Source organism: Emydura macquarii, unplaced genomic scaffold, assembly GCF_026122565.2.
Source record: "Emydura macquarii macquarii isolate MOO-44397 ecotype Brisbane River unplaced genomic scaffold, CSIRO-AGI_Emac_v2 contig_1876, whole genome shotgun sequence".
NCBI lineage: Eukaryota > Metazoa > Chordata > Testudines > Chelidae > Emydura > Emydura macquarii.
In genome coordinates this window covers 10,376,090-10,391,112 of record NW_027132013.1, presented here as the reverse complement: position 1 = coordinate 10,391,112, position 15,023 = coordinate 10,376,090, and the positions used below count along the sequence as shown (strand labels likewise).

General features: G+C 39.9%; 1 protein-coding gene across 1 annotated transcript in view; it reads right to left on the bottom strand.

Annotated features, from left to right (window-relative positions):
• The window catches only part of EXT2 (exostosin glycosyltransferase 2), a 93,957-nt gene that overhangs the window by 41,884 nt on the left and 37,050 nt on the right, over positions 1–15,023 (bottom strand). The window contains exon 8 of the mRNA XM_067557594.1: positions 6,076–6,207. Coding sequence (XP_067413695.1) covers positions 6,076–6,207 — 132 coding nt within the window. The remainder of the gene's footprint in view (positions 1–6,075; positions 6,208–15,023) is intronic.

The window sequence follows — 15,023 nt, the reverse complement described above, 5'->3', positions numbered from 1 at the left end:
TATATTTTTAAGTCTGAATAATCACATATTTGGTACACTTGACCTATCCATAATACAAACTTTGCAGAAGTGTATTAGTAACTACACCTTCTATCAAGACATGGCAAGGAATCCACTATGACAAATAAGACAAAACTCCACCTGACTGATCCAGTGCATCACACAAGTAAAATTTAAGGTGGCTGGGCTTTATGAAATCTAATAATTTGAGAAAAATGTGGCAATGAAAAATTGAATGAGTTATACCACGTGTGTCGGCCAATAAAACTGCTGGAGGATTTCCTCTTATTAACAGATAAATGTTTGTTCAATGTTTTGAAGCTGCAGAGTGTTATTGGGGCATAAGCAGAAAATACAATACAGTGGAATCATCTAACACTTACAGTTCAAACTTGGAGAAGTGATGTTTTTGATTGATTGGCAACCCTAGGGATCTAGATTATTCACAGGAACAGTGAGATGCAAATTGCCAGCCAAACTGCTCAGAAATTGTGTTAAGTGCTTTAAAAGGCTCAATTGTTTGCCAGTTGGCTGAAGCAAACAATCCATTCTCTCAATGAACATCTGACTTAGGTTTTGCTAAGTAAATAGCAACTGTAATACTCTGACTCATGGAAAAACTCATCTTTGCATTAAGTTAATTTGACTATTACTCTAATTTAAATAGGGTGGAGTTTCTCTTTTCTGCCTTACTGAAAAAACATTGTCTGGCAGTCACTCAAGAGGAGAACAGAGGTCTGCTAGAGAAGTTCATGTACTACTAGGTACACAGTGATTCTTTCAACCATTATTAAATTAGAAACTATTAAACTACAGTTTATAACACTCAAGTTCAAACCTATAAGGCAAATAAAATAATGGGGTCAAATCTTCTTTAGGTCTGTGGTATAAGCAAGACTGAAAGAATTCTGCTAACAGCTGCTAAAGAAAAACTGAGAAAGAAGAACATTCTTGTTCATTCTGCATGTGTTGGGAAGATACAGGGACAGACAGACAGAGACTTTAAATAGTCTCCAGTGTAGAGTTGCAATGACTAATTTATCTCTGTATTAGATAATTAGAAACCATCTAATAGAGGGAGACTGATAATAAGATAAAGAGTCTCTCAACTCTAGGTTATTAGTTCTAATCCAGTTTGGTAGAGACCAAAAATCATGACTATCACCTGATAAATGTTTGGCAATTTATGTGAAGCTAGTCAGTAATCTCAATCTAGTTTATAATGGATAACGACTGCATCACCAAATAAAAGGCAATAATCAGCACATTTGCAGGTATTCTCAGCCTAGCTACCAAGAGATGAATGGGACAGAGACTAAATCTCAGGTTCCAGAGCTGTCAATTTAGCACCTTTCACTTGCACTATATTCATTTTTTAAAAGAAAAAAAACAAAACAAAACAAGGTGTGTGTGTGTGTAAACACACGTACATACATAGTGTTGTATCATCATATATAAAACAACAAATACCAAAACGTTTATTTTACTATTCTTTCCTTTCTCACAGCCCCAATGGAAGGGTCTATTAACGGATGTTGCTCCACTTCACATGGTATATTTTAAAAAAGGGCAAAAAATTTTCAACCAGCCAACCAATTTGAATAGGTGAAACTGCTTTGATCACTTCCCTGATGTATAACATACTCAACATGTGATGCATTACACATGCATTCATGTCTCACATACCTTACATTCCCTTATGTTCAAAGAACACTCATGTGCTGCTGCTGCTGCACAAGAATTGTGGCAGCAACACTCAGCATGTGAGGGATTCAATGAAGGAAATAGAAATAAAGGTGAGCTACATACAGACCTAGCTGTGAACCTCCTCATTAGGACCTTTAGTACATAAACACCACTTTCATCCTCATTGTCAAAGACAACAGCCAATGCCTCAAATACAGAATCACTGAAATTCTACTAAAAAATATATATATAACCATCTGAATATTCTTTGAAGCTTGAAGATATGTCCCTACCCCCACATTCCAAGTATCAGAGGTTAAGGTGAACCTTAAAATGAAAACAAAAGCTTTAGAAAATTAGCCCATATTTTGCAACAATCCCAACTTGTGGTTGCCAATTAGGTGGAGGCAGCATTGCGAAAAGAGCATATTCCTCCTCAGAGGTGAGGTTAGAAACCTGCTTAAGGAAACATTCAGATACCTGGCAAACTCCTGTGTGTAGCACTTTGAGAGGTTATCATCCCTTTAAAAAAAATTAATTCAGAACTAATTCAAATTAACATTAAAGTCTTGCAATGTTACATCAAATCTTGGGAAATAAGGGACTAAAATGAAAAGGTGACTCAAATCAAGGCAACCTCATGAGATCACAGAGCAGAATTTTACACCCGGGGAAGTAACAGGAATTGAACAAATTACATGGACTGTTAAGGTGGAAAACGATCACTTACTGTTCTGTTTAATACCTCTGAACTGGACGGTATTTGTCCAATGACATAATTTGTAACATAGTACAGCACGTTACTGAACACTTTTTCTGATGTTTACAGTGACTGTAAGAGAGTTAGGTTACTGTGGGGGGCACTAAACATATTTAACTTCCACATATAAGAACACTACACAAATGAAGTAGGACTGCTAGAAGCCCATATAAGAATTCTCACTAGTTCCTCCTTTGTGTGATGAACTTAATAGACACAGTAGACTCCCTTATTCTGTTAGATTAAGTAGTAAGGAAGGTTTCCCTTTTCCAGCTACCCAACCTCATATCACCTGCTCCAGTAAAAGCAGGCCTTTCCTGCATAACTACCTGTAAGCAAATCTATGTTCTCCAATTTGCTCAGGGCCATTATAAGCCAGAGCACAGGGATCAATGTTAAGTTAATAACCATATAGTGATTATATAAGTCTCTGATAAGCTGCTATAAATCCCTTGGAACCAAAAAGCTACTGCCCTCTCTGAACCTCCCATTGATATGCCCACAGCACACATAGCTGCCTCATCTTCTGACCCTCTCCCCAAATCTGCCACTCCAGTGTCCAGTCTACACAGCACAATGGAACTATAGTGTAGATGGAACCTGCATTCAACATAAAATGTAGCATTAGGAGGGCTGACAGAAAGGGAGGGGGGGAAGAGTCAGATGTGGAGTCAGACATATTTGTTGCCATTCACATTCCCACAAGTGCTGAGGGCAGAAGCCAATAACAGAAATGGGATTTATAGGAGCCCAGCTGAGTTCACATTTGATTACTAATGCTATAGTGAGTGACTTGAAGATGCCCCTGTTAACTAACTAATAACCATATCCTAGACTAAGAGAACTCTGATGTCAGAAATTTCTGAGTTTATTTGCTGCACATGTCTCAGCCTTGAAATTTATTTAGCCCCGAATACAGCTATCATTTTAAAACAGGTAGCATTCTTAAATTAAGAAAATAGAGTGAATAATTAAAAGTTATCTGAATCTGATGCCACCTTTCACTCTCCTAAAAGATATTATGTTAAATTTCTACATGTATATATGTATCTGCTTTAGAATAATAATTTCCCATCAGGGCTAAACAGAAATTAACAGTGTCATTATAACATGCATGTTATCGAGACACAAAACAAGATAAGAAACATGCTTATGACTCAATTAGGACATTATTCCTTCTGACAAGCACAGACCATCTGTGGAATTCTGACAACTGGATAGTGCAACTATTTAAAAAATAACAATGATTTATTAACTTGACTGGCAAATACTATATAAGCACTCACCTCCCAAAGTGTCTGAAATTGTAAATTAGCTGGACCCTGCGGAGGAGGCTTCCTGGAAGATTGCAATGGTAATAAGCTCACCTCCAAGAGATAAAATATGTTTAAAGCAAAAAAATTTACAATGGATAAATCATAGCTACTGAAGGCTCCAGTTATTTGCTTCCAGTATTAGAGTGAGGTCACAAGCTACATACCTTAGCCAGTTAGATAAGAAGTGACTGAATCAATTATGCTTTTATATGCATTCAGACCGGAGTGATAAATAGCTATCAAAATCCATGATCATTAATGTCACAGGATTGTGTGGGTCTGTTGAGGAGCAAATAAATACATAGAGAACAATTTCTGATCTGAATTGTATTTTCTTTTGCTGATCCTGTGAGAGCAGGTCACCAGAGATCTCTGCATAGCTCACTGACATGGAGCTTACACAGCTCATAAAGGAAGTCTTTAATGACATTTTTGATTCATACTGAAGAAAGAAAAGCATTCATGCATGTATTTAGCAATACTTGGACTCTTTCAGCTGAAATATAAATCCACCAAGGAACTGACCATTTGTGGGCATGAAAGAGTCTCAGTATGGGGTGTGATCTCCACTGTCCTTGACAAATTCCAGTTTGCCTAACTATATTCAGCCTCCTTAAATATTCTCTGCAATTTCAAATGGATAGAGTACTCCTCTTTACTTCTTGTACTATACTATTGTTTACTATTGCTGTGTATTGCTGACCAGTTTCAGTGTTACGCTCTAGAGATTGCTGTGTTTATTTGGTGACTGATCTCTTGTAAAGTGCTTTAGGATCTTTCATCCCACAGGATCCCAAGAAATAGAGTTTCCTCTAAATATAAGTTATAAACAAACAAACAAAAAAACCAACAGGGGCTTAATTGTCCCCCACAGTGGAAGGAACTTTCATTGAAGTCAGTGGGTATCCTACTAGAGCGGGAGTGGGGAAAGAAGTAGCCCAAGAGGTGGCTTTTAATGCTGGGGGTTTGCAAATCCCTATTTTCCTTTTACCATTGAACTCAGGCCAGGTGTCAGGGCATTCTTGCTGGTCTAAAGCATGGTCTAAATCGTCTACTAAAGTGTTCTGATCTCCTCATTCTTGAGTAACTGCTTTCTTCTTTCATACCTCAACTTTCACCCCAGACATCTGTCAGTACCATGCTCAGCTCTCTCTCAGCGTCACTAATGGGTCGGTATGCTAGGCTGGGCTTGTTGAAAATGCTCCTATCATTCTCCACCAATCTAGGGAGTTTAATATCAAAAAGCTATTCCTAAGCTCTCTTCTACTGCATTGTTGAAAACTGTCCTGCCACCAACCCTTTGACTCAGTTTTTGCAAGACAGTTTGTAAAATATAAATGCCTGTTCCTTTTTCCACCTGTAGAAAAATTAAATAATTAAGGAAAAAATTCGTTTTCAAAATTCTGCAATGTAAGAAAACAGAATGGGGCTGAATGGTGCAGCAGGTTAATTAATATAGTAGCACAGGGGTTCTCAAACTGGAGGTTGGGACCCCTCAAGGGGTCGCAAGATTTTTATGGGAGTGGGGCGGGTTGTGAGCTGTCAGCCCCATGCATGCTATGGATGACAGCGAGAGCCCTTCAGATATGGGTGGCCAGGTGCTCTGAAGGCAGTGCCATCCCAAGCAGCAGTGCAGAAGTAAGGGTACTATGGCATGGGGTGTGGGTGCAATAGCATGGGAGGGGGTCATCACTTTTTTGGGGAGCGGTGGGTCATCACAGCCAGAAACATTTTCAAAGGGGGTCCCAGAAAAAATTTTTGAAAATCCCTACCTAGCACTTCCTCCTCAGAGAGCTGGGTTCAAATCCTGACAAAGTAAATAGTGAAATGATTCCGTCCAAAAAGTCCGCAGATCACTCAGGATGATTATCAATTTCTGTACAAGCGAATTCAAGAACTAGAATACCAAGCGTGTGCATTCACAGGGCTGTGTGGAGGGGACAATAACAGGAAAAAGAAATCTGCAGGCTGGGAGTAGAGGAGGTATTTTGTCAGAGCTATGTGGGGGAAGCTCAGACAGAATCCACCTATACTATGTGACTTTTGCCAGGGTTCCCTCTTCCATTATTCACTTTCAAAGGTATCAAATTCATACAAAATTTAACAGAAGACATTCAGGTAATACATATTACATATATACATATACATATATTACCTGAATATCATAAAAACATTCATTTTGTGCAACTTACCATTTAAAGGTTTGTTGTATTTGTAATATTAACAAGCTGCATAGTACATACCTCAGCAAATCAAATACCTGAAACAAAAATCTTATTTTATGACTAAACAACAGAAGTATACTTTACTTACAACAGCTGGGGGATCATTCCATTCTTCATAAGATATGGCGGCATATGGGTAGATCCTGTCATTGATGATCTGAAGGGTGGCCAGAGCAATTGCTTTCATGGACCGAAAATACGCTTCCCAGAACCACCTTGCCTGTAAGGAAAGGATGAAATGTACTTTTAGAACCTGCTAATTCCACAGACCCCATGCCTAATAATCAGTTTTTGTTTGTCATATGCAAGCTGCCCAATGCTGCTGAGAAATCAGGTGGAAATTAAATCTGAAGGCAAGTTCAATGGAAAAAGAGAAGTTTCCACAGAGGCCGGAGACCTCAAATTGAAAAAGTTATTAAGAATTTAATTGAAATGTTAGAACCAAAAAAAAAAAAAAAACCCAAGGAGGACATGCAGAGGAAAGCGTTTCAATGCATTTGTGAGTGGGCTAGTGGAATAAAACTCCGTGCAAATACATGAAGGAGCCAGTTTCTTTCATATTTTTATCACCAGTTTTCTCCCTCAAAATGTCAAAAGCGATTTAACCACAGCAGAGTATAATTTATTGTTATATTTGACTTTTCTAATTCAGGGGAACCCAAAGTGCACCCCAACAGCCCACTGAAAAAGTGATGTCTAAAATACAGCTGCCTTGTAGCTGCAGCATGTGAAAAAGCCGATCAGCTGCAGGTTTTTGCTACTGATAAACTTGACCAAACAAGCAATTTCTACTCTTCTACAAAGAATATAGAAATGCAAGCAAATATTAGCATTTCTTTTTATATAAAAATATATGTGCACGCAAATTAGTTGTAGTCCTTGATCCTGGCAAGTTTCCAACACATCCATGGGTGTTGTAAAATTTGCATGTCTTTGGTCTAAACCAAAGCTCCTTTAAAAAAAAAAAAGGTGATATTCAAACAGGTAAGTGTACAAAATTTCACAGATCAGTCACTTCTAGGCTGAGACTCTGTCTGACAAGTTTCAATCTAGATTCAGTTTCTACCTAAGACAAGCCCTTGGGTGCAGGAGTAAAAACAGGTTTGGTAATGAATATGCTGACTGATACAATTCTGTATTAGAGACGCACACTTACTTTTTAGAAGCCTAGAATCAAATGATCCCAAAGAACCACATTCAGATCAAAAGGAAACGTGTTTGCCAACGATCATAGCTCAAGTGCCTTGGCCTAATAAAAGTGAATTTCCTGAGCTTAGTTGTTTCTGCAAGAATTTCCAGCACCCTGAAGTGTCCAAAGGCACTTCTTTTCAGGATCCCCCCCAAGCTTTAGCATGAGCCTGCAGGAGTATGCATGTGTGTTTAGGTGGGAGACCAAATGACAGGAAAGACATTTCCAGATGCATTGGCAGCATATGAAGTTTGCAGAGCCAGAAGACAAACAGAAAGGATAATATACATCTCTGGCCAACTACTATTTAACTCTGCCAAGGAGACTTTCAAACAATGCAGAAAGGACAGCTCTAGTGATATGACAGCAAAATATCAAATCTTCCTCAAAGTTTTTTTGGGGAACCCCATTGTCTTGGCAGAACAGGCTTTTGGATAAGAAAATTCAACTGTTTTGTAGTTATGCAATGCTAAAGAGCTGCTGCATTCCACCCTACAGGTGGCTACTCTTCAGTACAGAAGGAAGTGATTTCAGTATGTACTATTTGTAAAGCTCTTTGGGATTCTTCAGGTTGAACAGCAGCATACATAAGAGCAATCAATCCAAGATTTTATTTCTGAAAGAGTTGAGGATGAAAATACACAAGCAGACTCAATTATGTTCCTGAGCAATGGCGCCATCCTCTATGTTATATTACTAGTATTCAAAACAACTGAGAAGAAAACAGAGGTCTGTTGCCAAGTCCTCACCCCCATCACCTCACTCTGAGGCAGTTTGTAAGCCAGGTTCTTCAGACTGTTTTGGTTTTATACTTTGGAAGGGAAAAGCTACCCAAATGGTACAAAAAGTAATTGACCCATTGCTCATTAGGAACAGTGATCATAGAGAACAACAATGGTCGCATCACCTAAAATACTTTTTATCCTACTATGGGGAAGAACAATAATTACAGGCCTCGTCACCTAAGAATATTCAAAGACTACATCCTGAAGGCAGGTGAGTTTATTCAACAATTAGTTACATTTCTACAGGGCCTTTCACCTAGAGGGAACCCAAAGCACTTCACAAACCAAATATAGACCGAATCACTTCACCCACTACAGAAATAAATTCTCTCTCTGGAACCAAATTAGCACAACACAAGAATTCAGGCCAAAAATTAACACTGTACCCAACTGGAAGTGCAGGAGAAATACATAAAGGCAATCTACCCATATTATAAAAATAAATACTTAGCACTCTGAAGTACTTTACAAAAATTAAATAATCCTCCTAGCACCCCCATAAACCAGTACAAAAAGGAGGAATCAGACATTAAGAGTATGTCTTCACTGCAATCAGATACAGTCATGGGCCAACCGACTCAGGCTCACAGGGCTTGAGCTAAGGGGCTGTTTAATTGTGGTGTAGACATTTGGGCTCAGGCTAGAACATAGGCTCAAGGACTCTGCAAAGTCGGAGGGTCCTGGAGCTCTGGCTGTAGCCAAGCTCAGATATCTACACCATAGTTGAACAGCATCTTAGCCTGAGCCCTGTGAGTTCAAGTCAGCTGGCAGGGGCCAGCTGCAGTTTTTTAATTGCAACATAGACATATCCATAGAGAGGATAAATTACAAGTGTCTTACAGAAGAGCCTAAAGAAAACCAAAGAAAGAGCAAGGATTAAAATTTGACCATGACAGTAGATTTAACAACCCTTCTCTTCCAAAATCTGTAATGACCACAAGTAGATATATATATAAAAAAAAAAAGTGTTCTAACATTTTACCTTTCATCTGCATGCTGACTGACAGATAAGTAGTTTTAGAGATCATCTGCAATAGAGAAATTAATTGCTAAAGAAATAATTTTACATGGCCTAACTAGGTACAGTAGCAGCATAAGTGACATACAAATCAATTGCAGAACCCAGCGTGCTACTTCATCTAGTAAATGGTACACCCCATTTCCCCTAATTTGGTACATTTTTATTGGCGATGCTAGATTTGTGATTATTCATCTCTCTGATAACCAGCTCCTCCAGACAAATGGTTATATGCAGAATCTGTTTAGACCCGCTCTTCCTCTTGTTGACTACAGCAGAAATTCATCTGAACCAGCTTCTTTTTGCTGCAAGAATGTTTTCAGTGGCAGGCAGAATTATGTCTTCGCACCAGGAACAGGAAGAGAGAAGGGGGTGAAGGGAATTTACTCTTTACAGACTAATATTTATGTAATTATTAATTTTGGGTGAAGAGCTAGAAAATGTTTCAACATTTGGTTGTAATTTTTTAGAACTGTGTTTCTTTAAGGCAGAATCCAAAACCTTCTATGGGGATTGCAAGTCTCCAGACAGATGTTTTGAAGGCTAATTACTTCCTTCCCACCTCATTTGCTTTATAAAACAGAATTAATGTTGCTAGTTATTCTTTGCTACCCTACATGGTAAGTTACTAAGTATTGTTGTAAAGTTATTTTACTAAGGAGATATGTGTGTTTCCCAAAATAATTTTAATTTTCTATTTTCATCCAAAATAATTTTAATTTTCTATTTCACACTGTATGTGATTGAAAAACTTTTAACAGAGGGGAACAGAAAGATTTAGGAATTGGGTGGGAAATCAGTGATACATACATAGTCTACTAGCATGGTCCAAGCACAGGACAGGGACTAGAGAAAGCTTGAGTTCTATTCCTGGCTCTGACACCAACACCCCCTGTGTCCTTGGGCAAATCACAAAATACTCTGCCTCTGTTTCTGCACCTACAAAACTGAGATATTAATAGTTATGTACTTCAGTGTGGTTTTAGTAGATTGGTTAATACTTATAATGTGCTTTGAATCTGATAAGTATTATAAAAGGCTAAGAATATTCAACAGGACTACTACTTCAGGGAATTGTATGACTTTGCAGTTTGTGTGAAATCCATCCTTTAGATCTTGTTTTTAATATAAGGCTGGTAAATGAGGACACTAAACTCATGACAGACAATTATTTTCTTCAGCTTGAGGTCAAGCTCCCATTTGCTCTCATGGGGTAGACAATTTATTCTATTGGTCTGATTCCTGAGATAAATAGACATAGTTAAGTTTCAGATTTCTCTGAAGGAAAATAATGGGCAGACAATAGATCTGTAGCAATGGCCTGACCTCTCCCATCATTGGTTCTTACATGACCCTTCTCTTTATTCTGTCTTCACAGATCACCTATTACAGTACACCAAATTGAAGTATGAAGGAAAGAGTCTAGAGGACCAACAACAAATTACATTGAGTTCAACAAATATATTTTATACCACCAACTGATGTTTTATGCCACGACAGTGACAAAGAATGTTTTTGCTTCCTTTGACAAGGCATCTGCCAAGGGTTGATCAGTGGACTTGCTTCAGCGGGCAGACATTCTGCTGAATATGGGTATCTGGCCTCCCTCAGAAAACTATTCAGTGGTCCTTCCTATGAGAAGTTCTCCAATATCAAAGGTAAGGTTGATCGAACATTATGGAGAAGATCAGCTGGGAAGCTCCCAATAACAAACTATATTATATTCTATATAGGTTCTTGTACCACACTCATCACTGTACTAGCTGAGTGCCTTCCAGTAGTGCAGTGTTTCTCAACCTTCTAAGTAGCAAGTACCCCCTAACTTCTGAAAATTTTCAGAAGTACCCCAACACTCACTCAATTTTTCATGGCATTTTATATTTACAGACTAATGTGAGCCATATGTTGGAAGAAGGGCTGAGTATATAAGGCCGTGATATGACAGATGTCAGATCTAGTGTGGGTAGGGTTACCACCTTTAGACCAGGGGTGCACAACTCAAGTATGTACCTGGGCTAGAGGTGATGTTGGCCAAAGTTAGGAGGCTTTGAGTGGCATGTCAATACTGGGGAATATAAAGCGCCATGCCAAATTTTTTGCCATAGATTTGAGAGGAGAAAGGGATGAGAGAGCGAGAGAGGGAAAGAAGGAGGGCGAGAGAGAGACGGGAAAAGAGGGTAACTGGTGAAATCTGGGGCTGTCATAGTTGTCAAATTCACTGCTCAGCTAGAGCAGTGAAATTGACAAGTTCTATGGGCTTTGAGCCAGGGAGGGGGGCTGCCACCTGGGCAACTTACAGGCGGCTGCTGCCTGGCTGCCAACCTGGGCGGTGGGCTACTGCCACCCAATCCGAGCTGGGGCAGAGGCAGCTTCCGTGCCAGCTGGGACCCAGGGATGTGGGCAGGTGGCAGCTGCCCGTCTTCAAGATGGAGCGCTGGAGGCTGTCCCTTGGCTTGGAGCTGGGGTGCGGGTGGCTACCACCCAGCTGCGAGCCCAGCTCGCGAGACGCAGGAGGCTGCCACTAGGCACCCACTTGGGAGCTGGGATCCGGCAGGAAGCAGGGGGCTGCCACACGCGCCCGCCCCCTCCCCCCCCTGCTGGGAGCTGGACCTGGTGGGAAGCAGGGGCTGCCGCCCAGCTTCCCCAGAAGTCGGCAGCTCCTGCCTGCCTCCCCTTCACTCTGTTTTTCCCTGGATAGCCCCTGCCTATGTCTCACATACCCCCAACGGTACACGTACCACAGGTTGAGAAACTATGCAGTAGTGCATTAAGCAATGAGACTACACACCTGTCACATGATGTTTGTTCTCTCATTCTCTCCCCAAGGGGAGAAGCATGTGGAGCGGAGTGTCTTATTTTGGTAGGTTGTACAGTGTTGGTTTTTTAAATATATATGCTGTGATTCTGTTTAAAGTGGAATGTGACAGTCTACATTAATATGGTCACCACAGTTACAAAATTGTGATAAATCTTGTACAAATATGCCTTGTGAAGTATCATTGGAAAAGTTGTAATCTGCTGAATATTATCTTGTTATAATTGTATATTGACATTGTATATGGAGCTATGAAATGTTGTTTTATGCTTATAACTCAGACATGTTGCGAGTCTGAGAAATGTCCACACATTAGCTCTCCAGAGATAACAAAAGAACTGTAAACATGGGCCTCTGCATACCATTTCTGAAGACACCTCCGACAACATGTACACAGGAGGTGCCAGCAAAATTCATATGAAAGACTGATGGTAAAACATGGAACTGCCACACCCATGACAGTCAGGATTTTTCCAGCAAAAAGGGCCAGGATATAAAAGGTGAGAACAAAGGCCCCATACTTCCTCTTTCCTACCCCATCTCTGGACTGGTGAATTCTAACCGGAGAAATTTCAAACAGAAGGACTGAGGGCCCCAAAACTACTTGGGCAGCCCAGAGGGCTTACAGAAAACTAGTGAATTCGACATCTCTGATTACTTGGATCCAACTGTAATGCATTAGTGTTTGCTTTAACTTTTTAGTAACTCATTTCTTTTTCTTAATTAATAAAACTTTAGTTAGTTTACTGAAGGATTGGTTAAAGTGTTCTGTGGTGTAAGGTCAAGAGCACCCACTGACATGGGTAAGTGACCGCTGGGGCTGGAAGATTTTTGGTTTTTATTACCTTTCCCCACAGAAGTCCAGTTTGTCTAGGCTGGAGTGTCTAAGGGGGACTTCCTGTGGCTCCATATTAAGCTAGTATTGCGATCCAGGAGCACACATTTGTTTGGTTAAATCTAATTATAGAATGTTCCACCAGTGTGGAAATGTCCATCCAGTTTTTTTGATTGTCTGATCTCAGCTCTTTTGACAGGCCCTCTCAGCTGTGACCCTACCAGGTATGGTGACACATGCTGCTCTGTATTTATGCGGAGGGCAGCTCAAAGAAATGCGCCTTGCATTTGGAGTGGAAGGTGCTCGGGTTTGTGATGGTCAGTTCCTGTGGAGTTCATTCCATAGCCTTGGACTGGCCCCCAAGAAAGTTTTTTTGTCTTCCATACAAATGAGCTAACCCTTATTGCACCCTAAATTCATACTTGCTGCTATGATACAGCCCTTACTACCTGACCTCCAGGGTAAAGGAACTTGCACACAGGACTGGAAAAGACCTCCTGGGTGCATGCCGCACAGACTATTTTCATATGGTGACTGTGCAGAGCTGCATTTCTTCCATTTTTCAAGTTTGTGCCATTCTAAGTATTAATCTATATTATTTTATATATTTGGTAGAAATGGGAACTTATTTTTAATTTTATAAACTATGCCCAAATATTAGCAGGGATACAGCTCTAAACCAAGAGGACACATATGCCTAGCAGGACAGGAGCACAAACCATAGTAACAATGATTATTCCCAAGCCCAGATACATTTTGAAGATTGTGGGTATCATACCACCACTTAATTCAGCTATGAAAGGGATCTTATTCATATATGGATGAAATCAGGAGCACTTCCAGGATTCTCTGAACAGTTCTCAATTTAACCTATGCTTATCTCTTTCTCACCTAAATGAAGATGATCATCACTAATTTTGAACCTAATTTATGTAGTTAAATGTGCATTTTAAGCCGTTGTTAAAAGTTCAATGGAGAACGGACACTAGTCCAGGGATTCTCAACCTAGGGGGATGCAGCGTGAAGGGGATCAAAAACAGATGTCCAGGAGTTACAAGCACCCTGGCCTTCCCCCATTGCTAAATGGGCAAGAGATTCTGGACAGATCCAGGGTGGAAAAAGATGAGAACCTCTGCCAGAAAGCCTACCTCCAGCAATCAGCAAACCATTCACACTCAAGAGATTGGATGTCCCAAAGAATGGAGAATGACCTAGACAGCATAAGGATTGCCAGCTAAGCTACCACTAGATGTCTGTTCAGTAATCTATATTAAATGAAATGGTCTCTGTCCAATTCCTACAGTCCATTTTACAAACACACCACTGCAGCTAATACCATTTGATACCCTTCTTCATAGTCTCAGAAAACTAACCAAAGACTGAACAAACTATAGAGGCTGAACAACTTTCTCTGCCCCACTTGCCCCAAGAGTCGATCTCTGCAAACCAAAAGTTGTAGACTTTGATTGCAGTGTAGACATACTCTCAGCAGGAAGCAGCATGGAAGAAGCTTTCACCACCATTGTTGACATTCTGCTAAGCTATCAATTCCAGCATTTTCCATCAGGACTATAGGTGCTTAAAATATATAATTAAAAAAAGACTCAAGTGATCTCTTTATAAAAAGGAACCAACCACCAAAAAATTCCATTTGTATAGAATTTTGGGAGGGTTAGGAAAGCAAGTTTTGTAGTATATCTAGTAGTTGTAGCAATATTTGTAAGATGGAGAATAAAACAAGCCCCTAGAAAATTCAAGATAGAAAAAATAGTTACAAAGCAAAAAACAAAAGAGAAAAAGGCACCACTCCAATGTCCTGCTCATAAATACTTATTCTTGGAATCCCTTAAGCAAGATAACACAAAGCACTGAAAACCCAATGATTCCCTTCTACTGGCTACAGCCTTACAACTTTGGTCAAGTTGACTGCAGAGAAACTAAGATGTTTGAATACACCAGCTACCAATATGCACATCACTTTAATAGATGAGGAGAATGGGACAGAAGCATTTACAGCTAATTTCACAGGAGACAAGAGACAGCAGCCTGCAACAAGAGGGTAGGCCACTCACTGAAAGTAACATTTATTTAAGCAAGGTGTTATTTTTCTTAGAAATAAACACACTTGGGGGCCCAGCATCTCTTTACAAGCTTTTTACAAGCCAGCATAGCATCAGATTACACAGTCCATTCATATAATGTTTACAAGACCTAGTGTTAATGCCACTAATGGTGCTCCGGCATAGAGTACAAGACAGATCAAGATAAACCTTCTGCTTAGTTTGATAAAAGAAAAACACCGGGCATGAGGAAAGGAGCATTTTTTTCCTACAGCTCAAGAGGGTGTGTATGTCAGGAGGGAGAACTATGCTCTTTGAAAAGAAGCTTCTAGAT